The 22,939-nt window shown below is 34.9% G+C and overlaps 1 protein-coding gene across 1 annotated transcript in view; it reads left to right on the top strand.

Annotated features, from left to right (window-relative positions):
* Positions 1-22,939, top strand: part of LOC132143366 (glypican-5-like) — a 163,234-nt gene that overhangs the window by 94,280 nt on the left and 46,015 nt on the right. The window contains exon 7 of the mRNA XM_059553523.1: positions 22,097-22,247. Coding sequence (XP_059409506.1) covers positions 22,097-22,247 — 151 coding nt within the window. The remainder of the gene's footprint in view (positions 1-22,096; positions 22,248-22,939) is intronic.

The following is a 22,939-nucleotide window of genomic DNA, read 5'->3' as shown; positions in this document are numbered from 1 at the left end:
GATAATGGTGTCAATATTCTAGGCTAACCATTACCCATGATACCAAGCGGCCCAAGACCAACAAAAGCTTTCAATACAACTTGCCTGTGGCAGAAAGCCACCCTGCAGCTTCAGTTTGCCCAGAACTTCAGGCTAATGAGCTTCTCTCCTTCAGCTCAGCCCGCAGACTTAGGAAAAGAAGCCCATGGTCTCTTTTTCAAGCCATGAAGCCTTCAGAAATGTTCTTGTAATGCTGGGCTTTAGCTCTGGCCCATGAGGGGTCAGTTCAGCACAAATGCTTTGCTTTCTTTGTTCAGAAATTACTTTCCCGTTTCAGGTCCAGCCTCTTTCTTAAAGGTGAGGCATGCAATTGCTTTTTTAGGAAAAGACTACAAGACTACTTGTTGTTGCTTTTTTTCATGCATCAGCCAGTTTTGAGATTAGGCCTATTTGGCTTTTCATAAAGTCAAAATGAGACAGAAAACATGCAAAATACAGTTTTAAGCAATTATTTTATTGCACAGATGTCTATTTGCATCTGTGGATTTCAATTAAAATATGTATCTTGTAGGCTGTATTTTTCTCCACTTTAGTAGCACTTGCATACACCGTACCATTTCATATTTATACTGTCTATAATCTGAAGATTTTACAGATGGGTTAGTTCATATATCATTTGTACGAAAGCTTGTTTCTGCTACAGGATATAATAATAATAATACTAATAATCAATAGTAATTGTTACCTTTTATTTAAAAATTCTGACTTTTTGCAAATTTTAAGGAACAAATTTGTGCATATTCAAGTGGTTATTTAGCATTTTTAAAAGTAACATTTCAGAAAAGCTGTAATACAAAATAAATATATATTTATATTTGCATATCTTAATGTAATCATCAATGTTTTTGTTATATTCACTTGGGGATGCATTTACATTTAACTTTACATTAACATTCAAAGTGAAACAGGGTGTTCAACATAATAATGGTGGAATTGATTGGAAACCTGTTTGGTGTATATTTTTATTTATTTTATTTGTGTTTTTTTCACTGCAGTTTTCTTTTGCACCACTGGTTGTGCAGAAATGACACCTTTAAAACATATTTTTGCGCTGTGGTTTTGTTGTAACTTTTGAATTTTGCAGTGAATTACGATGCAAGTCATACCCTCTCTGTCTGTATAAGTCCGTATTTCTTCTCGCCTGTCTGCATCTCGTTCTTTGTGTCTCGGTTCCTTTTTGAGACAGTCTCGCTCTCTCTCATGCTCTGCCTCTTATTCTCTCTCAAACCCTTTCATTTATAAAACGGGAAAACCGTATGCATGCATATAGGAGTTGCTCGTTCCTTGGAGGGCTTGAACACATCGAGTCTGATCTGCATCTTTTAACGCGTCTTAATTTAGCATCTTGGAGCTCATCTGCGGCTCAGACTTCCCAGCAGGCTGAGCAGAGGCTGAGGTCGTCTAGTTGACCTGCGCAGCCTGATCCTCACAATCTGTGATGTGTCACTGGAGCAGATCCATTGAGCTCTGTGTCAGTTAGATATGTGCATCTGATACATGCATGCTGAAGCGTGTTTGCTGCCGTATGGCTGTAGCTCATACTGTGCCGTGAGGGACCTAACGATGACGTGTGAGATGTCAGCTGCGCTTCTGTGTGGATCTGATTGCATATATCTCATTCATGAGGAGCAGTAATTATTCAGCAGTTATCAGTTCCTCTATCTCTGTGTTTATTTAGAAGTTGTATTAGATGACCCACAGCTGTAATTTTACGAACGAAATATAACTTGGGCAGATGTAAACAATAGCATAGAAGTACAGTTGCATATGTTCCTGAAGCTGAATTGGTTGAGCATGATGCTAGAAACATCAAGATCATGCATTTTGATAGTGTTTTTCAGTCCCACTATTGCAACTAATCTTATTTTTATGTGCAGTAAATAAAACAAAACAATAATAATAATAATAATTTAAATATGTAAATGATAAATATCTGGGAACAGTATTTTAAAATTAGTCAGAGACCGTAAATAACAATATTACAATAAACTGGAAAATCTGACATTTATTTTAGCTTATATAATACAGGGTGTTGCACAACAAATTTTGTTTTAATAAAAGTGTCTCAATTGCATATATTTAAGTATTGCAATATTTATCTGTTCTCATTCGTATTTTAATATATGTATATAATATAAATGGTATATGTTTAATAATATAAATCACATTAGTTATGCATGTCAGTGGCAACAAAGGAGTGAGTCACTGAATAATTCATTGAATCATTTCAAAAGAATCTCTTGTGTTTGATGATTCAGTTGAATTACTCCCTTAAAACAGTCTCTCCACTTTTGCTGAATTTGGAACAACTTGCTAGCATACTTATATTACTTTTTTGAACATATCTTTCTGTGGCAGGAATAGTAATAGTATGCTAGTATGCAATATTTAACTTTTGCCTTTGAATGAATCATATGAATGAATGAATCAGTGACTCATAAAGGAGTTTATTTTTTGCAACCGACTAGGAAGAATGCCTGAAAAATCTCCCCCACTAATGTACAGATATTGTATATTTGTATAATTTTATATTATAAAATTTTAAAAACCTATTACTCAGAGGCAATGCAAAAAAAATCCTAATACAACAATTTGGGAAATCTGACAGTGTTTCATTAGTTAATTTTTTTTGTATGTGGTTTGACAAAGAAGTCATTAATACACATTATGCTCTTTCTCTTGAAATACAAACAAGAGTAAATGTCAGAATAATCATATTACATCTAAAAAAGATGAAGTCTGTCAGGTAAATCATGAGCTCATTGTTGTAATCTAGTCGTACTGTCATTATACTCCAACATTATTCCTGGTCAGAAGCTTCCATAATTATTTAGCTTCTATGTAATTCTGCTTTCAGTACTTCTGTGCAAACACTGAATATTGTAGACCTAAGAAGCAAACCATTTTCACATTCCTTGAAACCAAATGGAAAGTTTGCCCAGCTTCCCAGTGTAATTTCCCGCATAATAACTGGCTAATTTATTATTTCGTGCGTGTATCATGGTTTCTCTTCTGGACTGGAGACTGTCCAAAAAATGAGTTCAACAAAGTTAGAGCTGTCAGGAAATTCAGACAAGTGGACGCGCTGATAACTGCTCTCATTTGTATGTAAATGGAAATGGTAACCAATCAATTTCTCTCATTTGAATGAGTCAGACTCTTGCCCCTGTGTGGAACCCTCGATTTAACTCCAGGCCTGGTCAAAGACGCCTCCTGAGGACTAGTAGCTCCATAAAGACATTCACCTTGGCTAAGTGGCGTCAACATGAGGTCACATGATCCGTTTGCAGTACACAGACCTTAGTCTTCAAGTCTGACTTCACTTGTGGCTATGTTTCTGTTCATGCACAGTTTAATATGCAGTCAAATAAGTTCCAAAAGACATAATTTTGTTTTCTTAAGGCTGTGGAAAGCACCACATGACTTATGCCCTGATTTACGGTCAGACAACTTGACACTAGTAATCTAAAGTCAGAGTCAGTCTTCTCATTTGAGTTGACAGATATGACAGACTTATTTATTTATTTATTTATTTATTTATTGATTTATTATTATTTACTTCAGACTATGAATCCATACAGTCATACCTGTACATACAATATAATAACAATAACAATAATGAAAAAATAACACCTCCTGTTTCCTTTCATCGAATGGATCAGCTCTTTCCCGCCAGTGTTTCTGCATTGCAATACCTCACCATCAACCTCCCATCACCCACTGGTTGAATTATTTACCGTTCATTGACATGCAGCCTCGCCAGCCTGTTTGTTGGTGAATTATTGATACCTGCTCGTTCCTGCTCGTTTCCCCGTTCAAAGACCTGAACGGTAAAAACACGTCCACAGTCACTCCACGCAAATCCAAACAAATCATTTGCGCTATGTCTCACACACTTCAATGCACACACAGAAAGCAATTAAGATGTCACAGCACGTAAGACTGGAAGTGCGAGATTGGGCTTGATGCATCAAACTTGTTAGCAGAGAAGCCTATAGGAGTACTTCCTATGGCCGGGGTCAAAGGTCATGTGAGGGTCCTTAAGTCTGCGTTGAACGAGGTACTTGTGGATGTTTGAGTGATCGTTGCAGGTTTAACGAGGTCAGCCTCCAATCAAATTAATTGAGAGTTATTTTCAGAGCTCGGACTCTTGATTTTGCCCCTGTGAGAGCCCAGCAGCTTCTTTGTTTGCTGTGTGTTGGTTTCCATGGAAATGCAGTGCAGTCTGTTCATTCTGTTGTTCTTTACACCGTTTGTTTTGTTGCAAACAATCCAACATTCAAATTAATATTGACAAACTTTGCAATTGCATATATTTACACTTTCAACACTTTTATATATATAGTATATTCCGTGAATTAAATTTTATTTAATTTTTAATGACCCTAAATTAAACTTATATTCTAATTAATGTCCAGTTACTTTAGTTTGCAATAACCTGATGGAAAGCATCCTGGTCCTTCTGTGCTGTTTTTTTATTTATTTTTTATATGTATAAGTACGAGAGATTAATTAATGCAGTTTGTCAGGTTGTGTCAGGTATGATGTGATTAAAAAAAATATTTAAAAAAGTTTGACCAAAACCCAAGTTTCTGTTAACGTGATCGTTCTCTTAAAGATATAATACACAAAGAAACAGGTTATAATTTCTGCCTTTATATTTGAATATTTACTGCATATTGAGTTGCTATGCACTAAACTATTTATAGGTAATAACTATAGTTGGATTTTAACTACAAAACAACACAATTGTAAGAAATTTAGGCTTTAAAATCCGAAAAGGTCTGAAATCCTAGTCGGACTGAAAAGCCCATGGTCACACCACAATAAACACTGCGACTGATTCTGTGCTCACATTCTGATTCTGTGCTCACATTTGACCTTTTAAATGTGACCTGTATTAGGAATGTGCAAAACTAGCCAACTAACCGGAAGCCCAGTATAATTAGACTGCTTTTGGGTTCGTCTGACCCCGATTGGGTGGTTTTCTCACGGGGCGTTTGTGTAAGATGTGTTCCTGTGTTCAAAACAGATATAAGGAGCACAAAGAAATGCAGGGACTGTTTTTAACCTCTGCTTCGCGCCTGGGTTTATTTTTCGATAATGAGCTGCTTGCTGTGTTTTATATCCTTTAGTTTCTGTGTGTGTGACAGAGCATATGCCTCTGTTTTGAAAAGAGAAAAATAAATCAAAAACAAAGAAGGTGAAGAAGAGACTACAAGTAGTTTAGAAAGAGTTTCTGAAAAAAAAAGGATAGATGTGGCAGGTCACAGGTGAGCGGAGTGAGCGATCTTTCTCTGGCTGCTTACCCCTGTTCATTTATTCTGAATCAATTTTATTGAGTTTCATCAAGTGAGCGCCGGGCTTGCCAGAGACGATGGCTTGGCACGGCCGGCTGGATGGCAGATGCTGGATTCTGATTGGCAGCTGGGCCGTTCCAGCGATGTCCATGCTGACAGAAGTTTGGCTTCGGTTCGGGAGAGCGGCATCCAGAGTCGTGCAACTGAAGCAGAGATAACTAGGTCTGTACGGACCACGAACACTTTTCACAGCTCAAGTGAGGACAGACCAGGATACACACACACACACACACACACACACACACACACACACACACACACACACACACACACACAAACAAACATGATGAAACCTGAGAAACTTGACTCTTAAAGTATGTGGTACCATAGTATTATCTCAGCATGATCTTTAATGGTATACCATGGTTTCCTTCGAAGTACCTTACCCTTTGAAATAAATGAAACATTCCACTAAACGATATTTTGAATCTGAATATGCCCAGTTTAACTGAATTTAGTCAATATGGTTTATCAGCAATCCATTAATTGTTTTGAAATAAAATGAAATTAAGTTATGCAAAAGGCCTGTTATTTAGTGAAAGACATAAATTACTTTGTACGTTTTTAATAGTAATAATACAATCGCTTCTGTTATTATATAATATTGTAACATTTTATTAATGTAAATGTTGTTTATTATCATAAAAATAATAATATTAAATCCATGTATAAAATAAATATTATGAATATAAATTATGATTATACATATTATTATACTTATTATTATCATATATTACATTAATGTAATGTAAATATAAATGTGTGTATGTGTGTGTGTTTGTGTGCATTATGATAGAAATTATATATATATATATATATATATATATATATATATATATATATATATATATATGGTTTATTATAAATATTAAACTTTTGCATGTAGGTGTGTGGATATGTGTACCAACCTCACATGCCATCATGTTCGTGTGAGCTAGTTTAAATTAATTATGAATTAATTGCAGGATATAAGTGCAATCACACAAGGGCCTGCACATAATTATGAAAACACTCATGAATGACCTCAGCGTCTGAATTTATCGCTCTTCACATTGGGATTCATGTGGCTGTGTGAATGTTTATGTGCTTATTAGACTGCTGATGGTGATTTGTACACACCGTGGACATATTGACGGTCAGTATGACCTTTTCTCTCAGGACTAGTGCTGATGATGACTCTTATGAGCCAAGAAAGTGAAAGTCTGTGTGTTTGTGTCCTGCGAGGTAAATAAGGGCCAGACAGCTGTCTTCAGTCAATCAGCTCTACATGACCTTGTTTTTAGGACAATGGGAAGACCATCTGGAGTCCCGCGTGCCTCTAAACAACAAGATCCTTCAGGACAATAAGGAGAATTAGCCTCACCTCATGTCAGCATAACTTGCATTACGATCTTTCCTCAGATAAACACAAACGAGCAAATAGCTTCAATAAAAGTATCATACAAAAAAATTATAAATACTCCATATTGCGTTAAATTCCAAATCAAATTAATATGATGAGAAACAGTTTGAAATTTCACATCCAGTCATCTGTTGACTGCTGTGACCGAATCACTGAATCGCTTGAGAACAGGAGCAATTTGATTTGTGAGCAAATCATTCAGGTCTTAAAACTTGATTCAAAACAATGATTCATTTAAGAATCAAACATCGCTAGTCGAGCAGATCAAGGTTTTTAGAGAATAACTTCTTAAATGATCAGTATGTGCCTTCAGAAGACTTGGATTATAGCACAGGAATCATGGCGTTTTCTTGTTATTTATCATTAATTTAAACCAGGAGTGAAATCGATGCTCTTATTTACTCACCCTCATGTCGGTATAACTTCTGTTACTTTCTTTCCAAAAAAGGAAATCGCTTTAATAAGGACACATAAAAGTATCATACAAAAATACTCCATATTGATTTATATTATAGCTACATTTCACAAATAGTCTTCTTCACATCCAGTCAGCTGTTGACTGTTGTGACCGAATCATTGAATTGTTTGAGAACAGGACCAATTTGATTTATGAATGAATCATTCGGGTCTTTGAGCTGATTCGAAACAATGACTCTGGAATCAAACATCGCTAGACTGGAAGATCGTGCAAGCGAACAAATGCTTAAATTATCGGCATGTTCCTTACAAAAAGCCATCATGTGACTTCAGAAGACTTGGATTATAGAGCAAAAATTTTACAGAATACTTTAATGATGGTGTTTTCTTGTTATTTTCGACTAATTTAAGGTGCAGTGAGTCTGTTGTGCACAAAAGGCTTGACATTTGGAGATTTGATGATTGGATTGATGTAATAAAATACAAAGCAAATATTAAGCAGGATGTGAAATTGATGTTCGTAAAGTTCCTTAAATAGTTCCTTAAAGTTTCTTAATTAGCCCCGCCCACCGTGAGATCTCATTGGTCTAAAACCTCTCCACTTGAGAACATTTCCGTGCTGCTATTGGCTGTGATTGTCTCACATTTTTATGTTGCTAGTTCAGCATTAATATGATTTACACCCATTCATACTCTTCTAATGAACAAACACGACAAGCTTTGCGTCTGGTTTTACGTCATCCGCTTTAATCCTGTGTCTGTATGACTTTGATAAGACACGTTGATTCACGCATCATTTAGTCTGACTGCAGTAAACGGTTTGTTAATGAACTTTTATGCAGTCAAAAGCACCTGAGGAAAAGCAAACGACAGTCGCTTCGTCAAATATGGTTTCAGTCTAAACAAATCAGGCTCAATATAACACACAGCCATCACATTTAGAGAACATTTACCATTCCTGCGAGGTATTTCCAAATATGACTGCATTCGTCTTGTTAGCAAAGCTGCTTTAAAGACATCTGCGCATCTGAAAATGTCTCAGCTATTTATTTGTGTACCAGGACGCTTTTATGGTGTTTACCTCCTCTGTTGCCATTTAGATTTAGTGGGGCCATTTTTTACAAATCATAAATGTTTAATGACACATTTACGGGAGCAGGGAAAGCTTACCGACTGTGACATTAATCTGATTTTTTTTTATCAATTGGGGCTCATATCCAGTAAAAGCTTTCCCCCTCACTTTTATTTATGTATTTTTTTGTACCTTGATGCTGAACTTGCCATTTTTGTGTATTTCTAACTCATTTTAAGTAGATTGATGATGTCAGTAGTGTCAAACATAAGACCACAAGATTTAATCAAATGCATGTTAACAATATTATGTATATTTCCCATGAAATTGCATTATTTTAATTAAAAAGTTCACTAATTATTATTATTATTATTATTATTATTATTAATCATACTATAGAAACAATTTCCACCACGGAATAATAATAAAAAAATAAAAATAAAATAAAAACATTAAATATATTGAATTCATGACTTTTTGTAACTACTAGATTTAACATGTTCTAAACATTATATAATATTAAAATTGTTTGTAACAATGAAAACAATTTTGTTTTCATTTTAATACTTAGATACCTACCAATAATTTTTATTGTACAGATTCTACAAAAATACACTTTGTAAACTTTATATATCTGTGAAAGTACTAATAATTTTCAGTCCCACATGTGCAGAATCTATTCGTTTGTTTCTGGATTCCTCATTCCTCCTTCCACAGCTGTTTAATTCGTACACCTCCAAAAAAAAAAACACACCCCAGAAAAAGTCCCTGATCCCTCACATCCCAGAGCGGCCATCAGTTTCATGCACTGTCAGCCCTGTTACCTGAAACGACGGTGGCCTATATTTGCATTTGCGCTGTGTTGCGAGGTCACGCCTTGCTTCCCTGGAGGTGAGTCTACTTCCTTTACAAATCAGCCTAATCCTAGAGGCGTCCCGTTCGGCCTGCATTTGCCCCAAAGAGCCACTAGATAAGCAGCCAGGAGTCCCAGGCTTCCACGTTGTTAATTACACAAGAGAAATCAGCCAGATCTCATGAGATATGCAGAAAATAGAGGGGCAGCGATGTGGCTTTAAAGTGTCTCTCCAGCTGTAGTTTGCTGTCAAAGGGGGGGCTGGACATGACCGATAGCGCCTCCCGAGACCCTGAGTGATTTAGGAGATATGTGACTGTGTTTTACACACCAGAAAGGCCCTGTGTGCTTGCATTAGCGCTTATGTAAAGGGCACCTCTGTCTCACGCTTATCTATCTGTGATTGGAGACCTGGTTTAATGCATCATGGGTGCATGAAAGCTCATGGAGATGTGATAATGCACAAATCATGACTCAAATGCTATGATTTACTATGCTATGGTTCTTTTTATATTATTCTAACATGCATGGACGTAAATACAGATAGATAAGCACACCCATAGTAAAAAATAATGCTCCAGCAGCACTTGGAGAACTACCAAAACATCACTTAGTGGCACATGTGAGATTTTAGACTGCCACTAATTGATTTACATGACATTTAACAATATCTACACTTTCAAAAATTGGGATTTATTTATTTATTTAGAAATTAATACTTTTATTTAGCAAGGATACATTAAATTGTCCAATACTGACACTAAAGTATATATATATATATATATATATATATATATATATATATATATATATAGAGAGAGAGAGAGAGAGAGAGAGAGAGAGAGAGAGAGAGAGATCATGTGATTATGTGCCACTGAAGACTGGAGTAATGATGCTGAAAATACAGCTTTGATCACAGGAATAAATTACATTTTACAATATCTTCAAATAGAAAATAAAAAAATAGTTAATGTAAATGTTAATACTATTCCTGATTTCACTTACTATTTTTATCAAATAAATGCAGAGGAGACAAAAAAAAAAACTTACCAACTCCAATTTTTTGAACACTAGTGTATATTTCCAATATAGTATTAAATATTTATATTTTATTATTAATATTTTAATTACTAAATGTTTTACTCTGTACTCTGCACACTGTTTGCATATGATAATTATAAAAGTGTGCTTTACAGACAAAAAAAATTTAGATAATGGCCAATGTTATTGAAGTATAGTAAACGTCCTAATCATGAATAAAAATCCTAATCATGAAAATTTGCTGGTCAGAAAATATTGAAACCCTATTAACTGTTGCGTTGAAGCAAATGTGAATTTAGAATGGTGTTACTAACAATTTACATATTTCACAAATGTAATAAATCTGCATTAAAACAATGAAAAGTGTAGGATTACTCATTTTGTTAATCTTATTTATATGCAAGCAAACATCTAGTTGCTGATAGCGGCATGCAACCTATATTGCAAGGTTTGTTGATGCATCAGTAGATGAACTCTTCAAACTCTTCGTAAGACGTCTTGTAAAAGGTAAGACCTTGACAATAAGATAGAGCGATCCATGTTTTGTCCATTTATTCAACCTCCTCGAGGGAATCCCATGCAACTGCAGTGGGAATTTTAATTGGCCAGTTGCATTGCAACCGTCTCAGCCCATGTCCTACCGGAATCGTCATATGTGCACACGGCGAGGTGCACGTCCTCTTCGGAGAGCTCTTTGGCTTAGCTAATGGGGTTATTGATCATTTTGACACAGCCGACATTTCTATAAGCCCTGTGAAAGGCCTGCTCAAAGTGTAGCGCATCACAAGAGGAATGCATTTAGATTACTTCATTGCAGCTCCGAGCGGCCAGTGCCTTCAGAAGATAGCATTCTCAAATGTCCCATCATTTCTGGCCTTTAAAGGACACTTTTTAAAATATTTGTCACAAAACTCTTTATGCTGCTTCTCTTTTTCCTCTTCCCCAGCCGTGCTGCCAGATTGCCGTCAGCTCTGGCTTCAGGTGCAGAAAAATCCCATTGGCCGACCTGATGAGGTGCCGGCGACGAAATTCAAGCTCTTTTGAGAATAAATGAAGCAATCTGAATGTCATCTCTATATTGGCTTTAGAGGTTATGGAGAACTGTCCTACAGAAAGCCACTGGCAAGAGTATAGTGTAGAGTTCGCTGGAGTTGATTTGCAGTTTGGTAAATCTAATTAGATAGTGGTAATAAAAGCCTAGTGATATTTTTTTTCACTTTGATATTGAATACTGATTTATTCCTTCATTGATCCATTGATATTATTGGGTTGTTTGCTGGTTGTGTGGTTTATCCAGCCATGTTTTTGTTTGACTCATCCATTTATTTGGTTGTTTGGATGGATACTGTAGAGGGTTATTTGTGCATACGGATTGTTGGTTGGTTGGTTGGTTGATTGATTCATTGATTGGTTATTTTGAGAGGACGGAAGAATGCTCAATTCATTCAATCGAATGGATTGGATGATTGTTTGATGCATTGGTTCATTAATTTGGATAATTGGATAATTGTTCAGTTCAGTCAACTGATTGGATGGTTGTTTGATTAATTTATTCAAATTATTGATTAATTCATTTAGATAGTTGGATATTTGTTCAGTTGATTGTTTCATTGATTATTTGATATTTTGTTCATTAGATTCATAGATTCATTCATTTGGGTAGTGTAAACGTATTGTTCAATTCCTTCCGTCAAATTATTGGATGGTGGTTCGATTCAATGATTCATTAATTTGGAAGGTTGGATAGTTATTTAATCCATTCATTTAATGGACCGGATGAGAAGGATTACTGTATAGTTCATTCTTTCATATGCATTGGATGTTGTTTGATTCATAGATTTCTTAATTTAGATAGCTGGATGATTGTTCAGTTGATTCATTCTGATGGATTGGATGGTTATTTGATCTGTGAATCAATTATTTTTATTTAGTTTTATTTAGTATTTTTTTTGTCATAGTCTGAATACAGACTTTTTAACTGTTAACATTTTCTTTTGTAACAGTTTTTTTCCTTCTGTTTTTAAATGCCATTCAAGTTGTGAAGTTCCTATGGTGTTGTAGAAATTGTGTCAGAATTGTGTGCAATGTGAACAAAGCCTAATTCAAGCTAAACCTCTTTTGACTAAGAACCATGATGATGGTTTGAAATCTAGTTTCTGGAGACTTGTTTCTGTTTGATCATGTAAGCACCCTTCTGCACAACACCGTAAAGCCATAATGCACATAAGAAGACAACAAATGTCCAGCTTTCTGTCAGCTTTCTCAATTTCATAGAGGAAAAGTCACTTGGCAGTGTGCATGAATATGCACCATTACTACAGCAACCATCAAATGAGAACACACAATCTGATTGGATCTCTCCGTGTGGACAGTCAGTCCAAAAGACTGGATTTGGAAAAAAAAATGAATTGTCTGTAGAGTAAAGATTTGCTCTAGTATTGAGCAATACTCAGTGTTTCTCACTCAGTTCCAAGTTAATAAGTAAAATGATCACGACGTCACAAATCAGCCAACAGCACTTCTGAATATGAGCAGTACTGTGCTCTGTATAGTAAATTATATATATATATATATATATATATATATATATATATATATATATATATATGTAATATAGCATTTAATATATTAAAGATATTCAATATAAAAAAATATTTTTCAACTAAATTTCATCACATAAGTACATAATTTACAGTCAAATGTTCATTATTCTTATATTATTCAGCTGCAGGATCTAATTTAAAAAAATGAATGCATGGTCATTACATGTAATGAAATGCTATTTTGATTATAAAGTTGAATGCTGAATGCTGTGATTAACCAATAAGAATAAAGTATTCCTGAGAGCCATGCAAAATAACATATATGAAGTATGCTAATTTTTGTTATTAATATTTCTATGTAAAATATTAATAATAAAAAAGTATGCTAATTGTAATAAAATAGACAACATTATTTTTAATGATTTAATGATCGCAAAATATTATTAAAATATGTTATATGTAATTTTGAATTATTAATAATGACGAGATAATGACGATTGAAGTCCGTTGACTAAGTTAATTGGTGTCAAATTAAAGAGTTAATCTGAACAGCCCCTTCATGTTCAAGAGTTTTTTTTTGACAGTATTTTATTTCACTTATAGTCAATATTTTCCAATATTGTAGTCACATATATTATTCAATATCTGTATTTGAATCAAAGGTAGCAGCTGACCTGTAGTTTGTATTGTGTTCGGATCATTCTGAACTCTCTTCACCCTGTAGAACAAATCAATGTACTTGTGGCCAGCATTATAATCAAGGCTCTGACGAAGTTCTTTCATTTACAGACGCAGGGCTAATAGGCTTGTCAGACTGTACCATAAATCAGCCATCAGCCACGTCAGACTCGAGCGCTTTCCCAAAGCTGCTCGCCGCAATCAACCTCTGTCAAATAAAAGCCGCTTTGTTTCGTGCCTCGGGGAAACGGGTGGAGATTAGGTCTTTGATTGACACGCGCTGGGTCAAAAGGTGCTCTCGTGTTGTTGGATTGCAAAAACAATTATATATCATCTCATCCGATCTGTGCTCTTACTTATTAAACGCAAAGTCTGGTTGAGATGTTCATGCTGATATACAGCCACCAAAGACAAAAGTTTTTCATAATGCGCTTCTAATTTATTGCACTGAAATAAGACAAACATTTATGCAATCTCCCATAGCTGGTTTGCCAAACATTTATTAGTGCAGCTGTGTTTAGTTTTAGTCTGTTCTCATGAAGAATAAAGACTGATAAATAAAGCCATCGTGTGGAATTTAAATCAAATTTTGGATGCCAGATAAATATTTAGCAATGAAAGTTCAGTTTAACTGAAGAAGAAACTGACTATCCTGTCATAAGATGGTTTGCAGAACATGAAAAGAGCAACCTGTCAGTGCTTATAGACAAATTGCCTTCATTTGGTTTGTTTAATGCCTTAAAAAAGTTGCTTTTTCATGACTTCAGTTATGCTTTTCTTTTTGTGTCAGATATTTCTTGAAAAAAAAAAATAGAAAAATGGCAGGTCAGATCATTTGGTTACAAAAGAATTGAGATCTCTGACTTTTGGTTGCAGACGTTGTTAGTTGAGACAATGTTGAGATCCTTTCTGAGATATCTGGTGTCTTTTTCTCTGAGAAATCAATCTGAGAAGCAGAAGACTTGCAAAAAGTCTCAATTTACTCTCTAGGAAACATTTATAAGGTATTAAAGGGATCTGACATGATTTTTAAGTGTTATGGGTCTATGGGGGAGTTTACAAAACACTGTTTTTATTCATTTTGGCCATTCATTTACACAACAACAAAGGTTTTATTATTATTATCTATATTCAATTCAATTCAATTCAAGTTTATTTGTATAGCGCTTTTTACAATACAAATCGTTACAAAGCAACTTTACAGAAAATTATGTTTCTACAATATTTAGTAGTAGCTAGTAGTTTGTGCACGTTTGACGTATTGAAAAATAAAAAATAATAATAATAATACAAGACGTAGTCAGCTAGACGATGAACTATCAATATTATTAATTAATAGTTATCATATGATGCAGTCACACATGTAGCAATAATTATTTAGTTCTGTTGTTGATTCAAGGTTAGGATCATCTGGGGTCCTCTGAGGGTCAGCATCATCTCTTCTCAGGTGTTCTGGATCCAGACTGGAGCTTGTGTAAATCCTAGTTACCACGGGATGTAAATCCCGTGGCAAAACATAGAAACAAAATAGAGACATCATTAGCATAGCTGATGTTCCAACAAAGTAAAATTAGTTTAACACAAGCTAAAGAATAAAATTGCACATTTGATCAGATGCAACTACACTCACAATTTAAAAGATACATTTTTCATATGCTTGGCGAAAGAGATGTGTTTTTAATCTAGATTTAAACAGAGAGAGTGTGTCTGAACCCCGAACATTATCAGGAAGGCTATTCCAGAGTTTGGGAGCCAAATGTGAAAAAGCTCTACCTCCTTTAGTGGACTTTGCTATCCTAGGAACTACCAAAAGTCCAGCATTTTGTGACCTTAGGGCGCGTGATGGGTTGTAACGTGGTAGAAGGCTAGTTAGGTACGCAGGAGCTAAACTATTTAGGGCCTTATAGGTAAGTAATGATAATTTGTAACTGATTCTGAACTTAATAGGTAGCCAGTGCAGAGACTGTAAAATTGGGGTAATATGATCATATTTTCTTGACCTGGTAAGGACTCTAGCTGCTGCATTTTGGACTACCTGTAGCTTGTTTATTGAAGATGCAGGACAACCACCTAGAAGTGCATTACAATAGTCCAGTCTAGAGGTCATGAATGCATGAACTAGCTTTTCTGCATCAGAAACAGATAACATGTTTCGTAGCTTGGCAATGTTTCTAAGATGGAAGAATGCGGTTTTTGTAACATTGGAAATATGATTTTCAAAAGACAAATTGCTGTCTAATATAACACCCAGATTTCTGACTGTAGAGGAAGTAACAGTACATCCGTCTAGTTGCAGATTGTAATCTACAAGATTCTGTGTGGTGTTTTTTGGTCCAATAATTAATATCTCTGTCTTATCCGAATTTAATTGGAGAAAATTATTTGTCATCCAATCTTTTACATTTTTAACACACTCTGTTAGCTTAGATAATTGGGAAGTTTCATCTGGTCTCGTTGAGATATATAGCTGAGTATCATCAGCATAACAGTGGAAGCTAATTCCGTATTTTCTAATAATATTACCAAGGGGCAACATGTATATTGAAAATAGAAGGGGACCTAGAACGGATCCTTGTGGCACTCCATATTTTACTGATGATAAATGAGATGACACCCCATTTAAGTAAACAAAAAAAAAACCATCTTAGAGCCTGCCCTTGAATACCTGTATAGTTTTGTAATCGATCTATGAGTATGTCATGATCTATGGTGTCGAACGCAGCACTAAGATCAAGTAAGACTAGAAATGAGATGCAGCCTTGATCTGACGCAAGGAGCAGGTCATTTGTAATTTTAACAAGTGCAGTTTCTGTGCTATGGTGGGGCCTAAAACCTGACTGAAATTCTTCATACAGATCATTTTTATGCAGGAAGGTGCTCAATTGAGACATAAATGGAAGATTTGAAATAGGCCTATAATTTGCCAGTACACTAGGATCTAGTTTTGGTTCCTTAATAAGAGGCTTGATAACCGCCAGCTTGAATGGTTTTGGGACGTGACCTAAAGATAACGACGAGTTAATGATATTGAGAAGCGGTTCTTCGGCTACAGGTAACAGCTCTTTTAGTAATTTAGTGGGTACAGGATCTAATAAACATGTTGTTGGTTTAGATACAGTGATAAGTTTATTTAGCTCTTCCTGTCCTATATTTGTAAAGCACTGCAGTTTATCTTTGGGTGCGATGGATGAAACTGAAGTGTTAGACGCTGTAGAATCTACATTCGCTATTGTATTTCTAATGTTATCTATTTTATCAGTGAAGAAATTCATAAAGTCATTACTATTTAACGTTGGTGGAATATTTGAATCAGGTGGCGTCTGGTAATTTGTTAACTTAGCCACTGTGCTAAATAAAAACCTTGGATTGTTTTGGTTATTTTCTATGAGTTTGTGGATATGCTCTGCCCTAGCAGTTTTTAGAGCCTGTCTATAGCTGGACATACTGTTTTTCCATGCAATTCTAAAAACTTCCAAGACTACGAGTTACTTTCTTGAGAGAGTGAGTATTACTGTAATACCATGGCACGGTAGGTTTTTCTCTAACCTTTTTCAATTTGATGGGGGCAACAGCTTCTAATGTATTAGAGAAAATAGTGCCCATGTTGTCAGTAATTTCGTCTAATTCATGTGTATTTATGGGTACAAATAGCAGTTGAGATAGATCAGGCAGGTTATTTGCGAATCTTTCTTTGGTGGCTGGAACAATAGTTCTGCCCAGACGGTATCGCTGAGACATATAGTTAATATCAGTTATACGCAGCATGCACGATACAAGAAAATGGTCTGTAATATCATCACTTTGGGGTACAATATCTATAGCAGTAAGATCGATTCCATGCGATATAATTAAATCTAGTGTATGATTAAAACGATGAGTGGGCCCGGTGACATTTTGCTTGACTCCAAAGGAGTTTATTAGGTCAGTAAACGCAAGTCCTAATGTATCATTTGCATTATCAACGTGAATATTAAAATCTCCCATGATTAGCGCCTTATGTAAACAATAAAACACATTTGTGTAAACTGACGTAATATGCATGCATATTTCGTGTTCAGTACATAGGCATGTGCAAGTTTCTTTACTAAGTATCTCCAGCTACTTGCCACAATACAGCATTTTAGTCATTTTGCAAATCTGTGTGAACGAGGATGATCTGTACACAAAACGTAATGAAAATTGTTAAACATTTCAAACCAAGGCATTAATGCACGTTTGTCAGTGAAAGATACTCATGGTAATATTAGCAGGTTGTGGAAACAGTTGCAAATTTGAGGTATTATTCGCCAACGTGCCCTTCATGACTTACATTCAATGGTGGGCTGTCGTCATTTTCAGTCTGTTATTAAGGCTACAAAGAGCATCCTGTGCTTCACCCTCTAATAGCAGCTTTAGTGACAGTAAATGTCAAACGAAGGCCTACAAAATGTATGTTAGGGCACATGGTCAAGGCCAAGGCAGTAGAAATATGTAGACCTTAACTTGTTTACAAGCCCAGTAATACTAGAGGGCCTGTAAGGTTTATTAAGTAAAATGTCACTCTATTTTTTCAGAATATTATTGGGTAGTACTTAAAGTGATGCTGCTTTTTTAAATAGATGTTGTCCTTATTATTTATATCTGCAAGGATTCTTAGTTCAGCACCGTCCACCATCTTTATCTTCAAATGAAGATACAAATAGCTTTTTTCAATCGAACTAGATGTAGATCTAATGCCTCATTATTAATTTATTAAAGTATAATTATTCTGCTGAAGAAAAGAAGCTAGCATCTCAGTTAATAGCTTATTTGTTTTTACAATATTTATATTAGGATTTTTTTTTTTTAATTGTGCTTTGTTGATGTTTATTCGGCAAACAACATTTGATTTAGAATTTAAAATATTATGTTATTTTAATATGTATTATTAATTAAAATAATATTGAATTATTGTTTTACTTTATTTGTTTTAATTATAATAATAATTAAATTGATCTGATATTTAAAATCTCAATTCTCACTGTTATCTAACTATTAACTGTAACTTTTAAGTCAATAAACTCCTAATTTGCTGCTAATAAATAGTTAGTAAGGCAGTTGTAAATTAGAGATAAGGAATTTAAAACATGATCATGCAGAATAATTCATTAATATGTGCTTTAAGTACTAATACAAGCCAAAATGCTAGTAAGGTTCATGTTAATAAGAAACTAGTTAATAGTAAGAATTGGTCCCTAAACTTAAGTGTTAACAAGTATTTATTTATTCATTCCAACCAACTCTAACAAATAGAACCATGGTTTTGTTTTCTGGACATTTACTACCATGTTTTTTTACAAGTAGCTCCATGCAAATGCCATGATGCATTCATTTCAGTGTCTCAGAAGTATCATAGTAATACCATGTGATCCCATCACTGTACCATGGTACTACCACAGTACTTTATTGTAAGGCAGGCCGTATGGTTGTGCAGTGCTTGCATTAGTGCACCGCTCAATACTACACAATAGGCTGTACAAGAATCCTGAATTATAGAACACACATATAGAGCCCTTCTGAGCATTTCATGATGTGCAGTTCTGTTTTTATAAAGATCTGAGTCAGGCGTCTAACCTGAAAATAAATTTAAGCCCTGCCTCAAGAGCTAAGACAAGCCGAATAGGATTTTTGCGTTGTTATGAGTTCTTCTTGAGAAAAGAGAGAGAAAATTACTTTTACTTTTGTTTGAATCTCAATTCAGTGTCTCAACTAGTTCTTCCACTGTCCTTCACTCTCTCTGTATTATTCTTGGGTGCTTTAGCTCAAATAAAGATAATAATATTAATATTAAATATTAAATAATAATATTCTCCATCAGCTTTCCTTTGTAGAGCAACAGTTTAAAATCAATGTCCTGTGTGTTTATGTAATTGCTGGTCATTTATATTATTTGAGGGTCATGTACATTTATGCATGAACTGATAGATTAGTCAGACTGATACATTGCTGTTTGACAAGGATATCAAACTTTGTGTTCTCCTGTCCATAAAACAGTGCTTGCAACCCATTTCACTTCCAGTGACAATTTTATTTTATTTATGTGAATCTGATTTGATTGTAAAAAGATTTTGCAGTTAAAATTTCACACTTTTTGAAATTTGAAAAGAAAACAAAATCAAGACTCATAAAGATGACAGTCTTTAAGCGGTGCTTCTCTTGAGATGTAATTTCACTTTCAGGTCTTCAAATCATTCCTAGTCGTTTTAACAAGTTCTTCAGAAACTCAAAAAGTCATCGCAAAGTCGAATGGAATGGAAGATTTTCAAAGCATGAACGTCAGCGACGGCGATGTTTTGGTTACTAATAAACATGAGAATTCGTTTCATTCCTGATATTTATGGAGATGGTTACAGATGATTACTGTGTTTAAATAAACTCAATGACCAGCATGCCTGTCATACCTACCGCATTAGACAAAGTCATGCTCTGCAGTGAACCCTAATGAGAAAATGAGATTTTAGAGGTTTTCAAGCCTCTTGCAAGCTGAAAGTGTAAATCCTACTAATGGTAGTGGCTTTTAACTATGGTCTTTCAATCAGTTAGCACTACCTCGGATCACATAATTAATATTCATGAGCCAAGCTGATAAGTGCTACATTATGCTCACTTTTCAGATGATTTCTATGCCTCGGGTCAGAAACGGTAATGAATTGGAGCGGTTTTCCCAGTAGCTAAATAGATGCATTCAGATTAAGATGTTTGTTTTACTACGGCTGGTCATTTTCCTCTTTTTCTACCATGCTTTGTGTTTGAAAAGTTGCATGGTAGCTGGGTTTTGAAGTTTCGTCCACTGCTGGTATCCGACTAACCTCAGGCAGTCAGTCTAACCGTGGAGGAACATTGAGGATTCCTCGAGGAACAATGCACCTCACCCTTAGAGGAGAACGTGGTCATTCTACAGATAAGAGACGGAACATTTTTTACCTCAGCGAGATAGAGGCCTTCGGTGCTTCAGGCTTTTTTGGTTACGGTCGGAAAGAAAATTACAGAATGGCAACATATATTTGCTACAGGCCTTACTGAAAGTAATTTATGCATTTGAAGCATGCTGCTGTTTTTTGTATTATTTCTTTTTCTGTCTGTGTGCCTTGGGAGAAACATTCAATACTTTTTATAGAAAAGGACATATACTATACAAAAGGAATAGACCGAGGTCGTGGTGAAGAAACCATATTATTAAAGTGGAATGGAAGTACATAAATTATATATATATATATATATATATATATATATATATATATATATATATATATATATATATATATATATATATATATATATATATATATATATAATAAACTGGTTCGCATAAAACAACCATTTTAAATCAAACATTGTTTTATTCGTTGACTGTGTTTAGAATGGAATAGAACCATATACTAATGTTACTTGTTTTTTTTTATAGTCTGCATTATGCAATAATAAATGTTTTAATCATCAGTATATTATATTTATGTATCATGATTTCAATATGTTGCATGATTAATTCAGCAAGTGCCATCCAGATATCATGCCTTTTGCTTTTTTAATTCAATTTTGTAAAAGAAAATTCGTTTTTGGCAGTCTGATTAAATAAACTGAGGAAATTGTGATTAATATCACTTTTGAATGACATGCAGCTATTATTTCAGAAATAAATATGGTTATTTAGCATTTTTAAGCTAATGTAAAAAGGAATATAACTTTTGGCAGTCAAATAAAAAAAAAAAATTACAAACCTGATGCAAACTACTTTCTAATGTCAGATCAGAGTCAATCAAAATAAAGTTCTGTAACATGATCTCAATATGTTGCATTTTTAATTCAGTAAGTAGCATCCAACTATCATGTCTTTTGCATTTTTAAGTTTTCAAATTTAGTTTAAAATGCTGTCATTTTTCAGCAGTCTGTTTTTAAGCCGATTTTTGTAAAAACTGGAATTATGAAGTTGAATACATTGAGCGTGTTGCCAAATGTAGTTGTTCAATCATGCATGCGAAGTATGCCGTTGTAAATCATAGTCATCCATCCGCCAATAGTTTCAGTTTTGATTGTAGTTTTCCATGTCGATTCGAGGTGACCTCTAAGTGTGTGAGTCACAGTCACTCATCCATCATGCCTCTGCTAATCCATTAGTTCAGCCACTTAATCGGCAGATATTGAGCCACTACAGCTGCTAATTACCACAGACAATTGCAACAGCCCAATGCTCTCTACCTGTTAAATACAAAGTGCTTTCAATATCTGAGAGACTATCTTGCATTTCAATGAGATAATTAAATGTCCCTGCACCCTGAGCGGATATTGCTCAAGTGCACTCAGTGTTTGTAATCAATGCTAACCTGTCCTAGCTCTGCAAAAGTTAGTTTTGAGGGGTAATTGAAGGATATCATTTCCTGGTACAGGGATGGAGTTGTTCCTGTCGTTATTGTGTGAATGCCAAATATACCCGCAATTGATGCTACAACAAATTGTTCTATTTGCAAATGTTTTCTTGAAAAGCTTTATACAATGTGGAAATGCATGCTTGTTTGATTTATTTTTATTTTTTATTATTATTATTATTTTGGTGTATAACTCAAGTCTGTTTAGTTGTTTGTGGTGTGAACAACAAAAGAAACACATTAATCTAAATCTAAATAAAAACTGAAATACGAACTTCTGGGGTTCAAACGTATCTTGTATGTGTTCAAGCTGTTGCAGGGCAAGTCAATCCCAAAGTTGGGCACACTGGACCAAATCGAGACCGGAAGTGGAGACGGATACAGCGGAGACTGTGATGATGAGGATGGATGCTGGGGATCAGGGAACGGAGCAGCTGAGAGGAGAGGAATTGGAACTAAATGTAAGTAATAATCTTAAGGACTTCCAAGGAAGTTTTACACAGGTAATGGTAAATGCATACTTCACACATAAATTAAAATTTTAGATTTACTCACCTTTAGGCCATCCATAATGTAGATGAGTTTGTTTCAGATTTAGAGAAATAAAGTATTTCATCACTTGCTCACCAGTGGATGCTCTGCAGTGAATGGGTGCCGTCAGAATGAGAGTCAAAACAGCTGATAAAAACATCACAATAATCCACAAGTAATTCACACCACTCAACTCCAGTCCATCAGTTGACATCTTGTGAAGCCAAAAACTGCGTGTTTGCAAGATGGATTTGCTTCCATTTGATGGACTGGATTGGTGTAGATTACTTATGGAGGTTACACTTTATTTCGATAGTCCACTTTAGACATTCTACTAACTATAAGTAACTTTGTAACTACATGTCAACTACATGTCTACTAACTTTCAGAGTAGACTGTTAGGGTATAGGTTTAGGGTTAGTATAAGTTGACAATGAGTTGACAAAGTGTATTAATCAGACAGTCTACTAATACTCTACTAACTGCTAGTTGACATGTTGTTGCAAAGTTACTTACTGTTAGTAGAATGTCTAAAGTGGACTATCTAAATAAAGTGTAACCCTTATGGATTATTGTGATGTTTTATCAGCTGTTTGGCACCCATTCACTGCAGAAGATCCAT

The sequence above is a fragment of the Carassius carassius genome, chromosome 7 (genome assembly GCF_963082965.1).
Source record: "Carassius carassius chromosome 7, fCarCar2.1, whole genome shotgun sequence".
Classification (NCBI taxonomy): Eukaryota; Metazoa; Chordata; class Actinopteri; order Cypriniformes; family Cyprinidae; genus Carassius; species Carassius carassius.
This window is presented reverse-complemented; position numbering and strand designations above follow the sequence as displayed.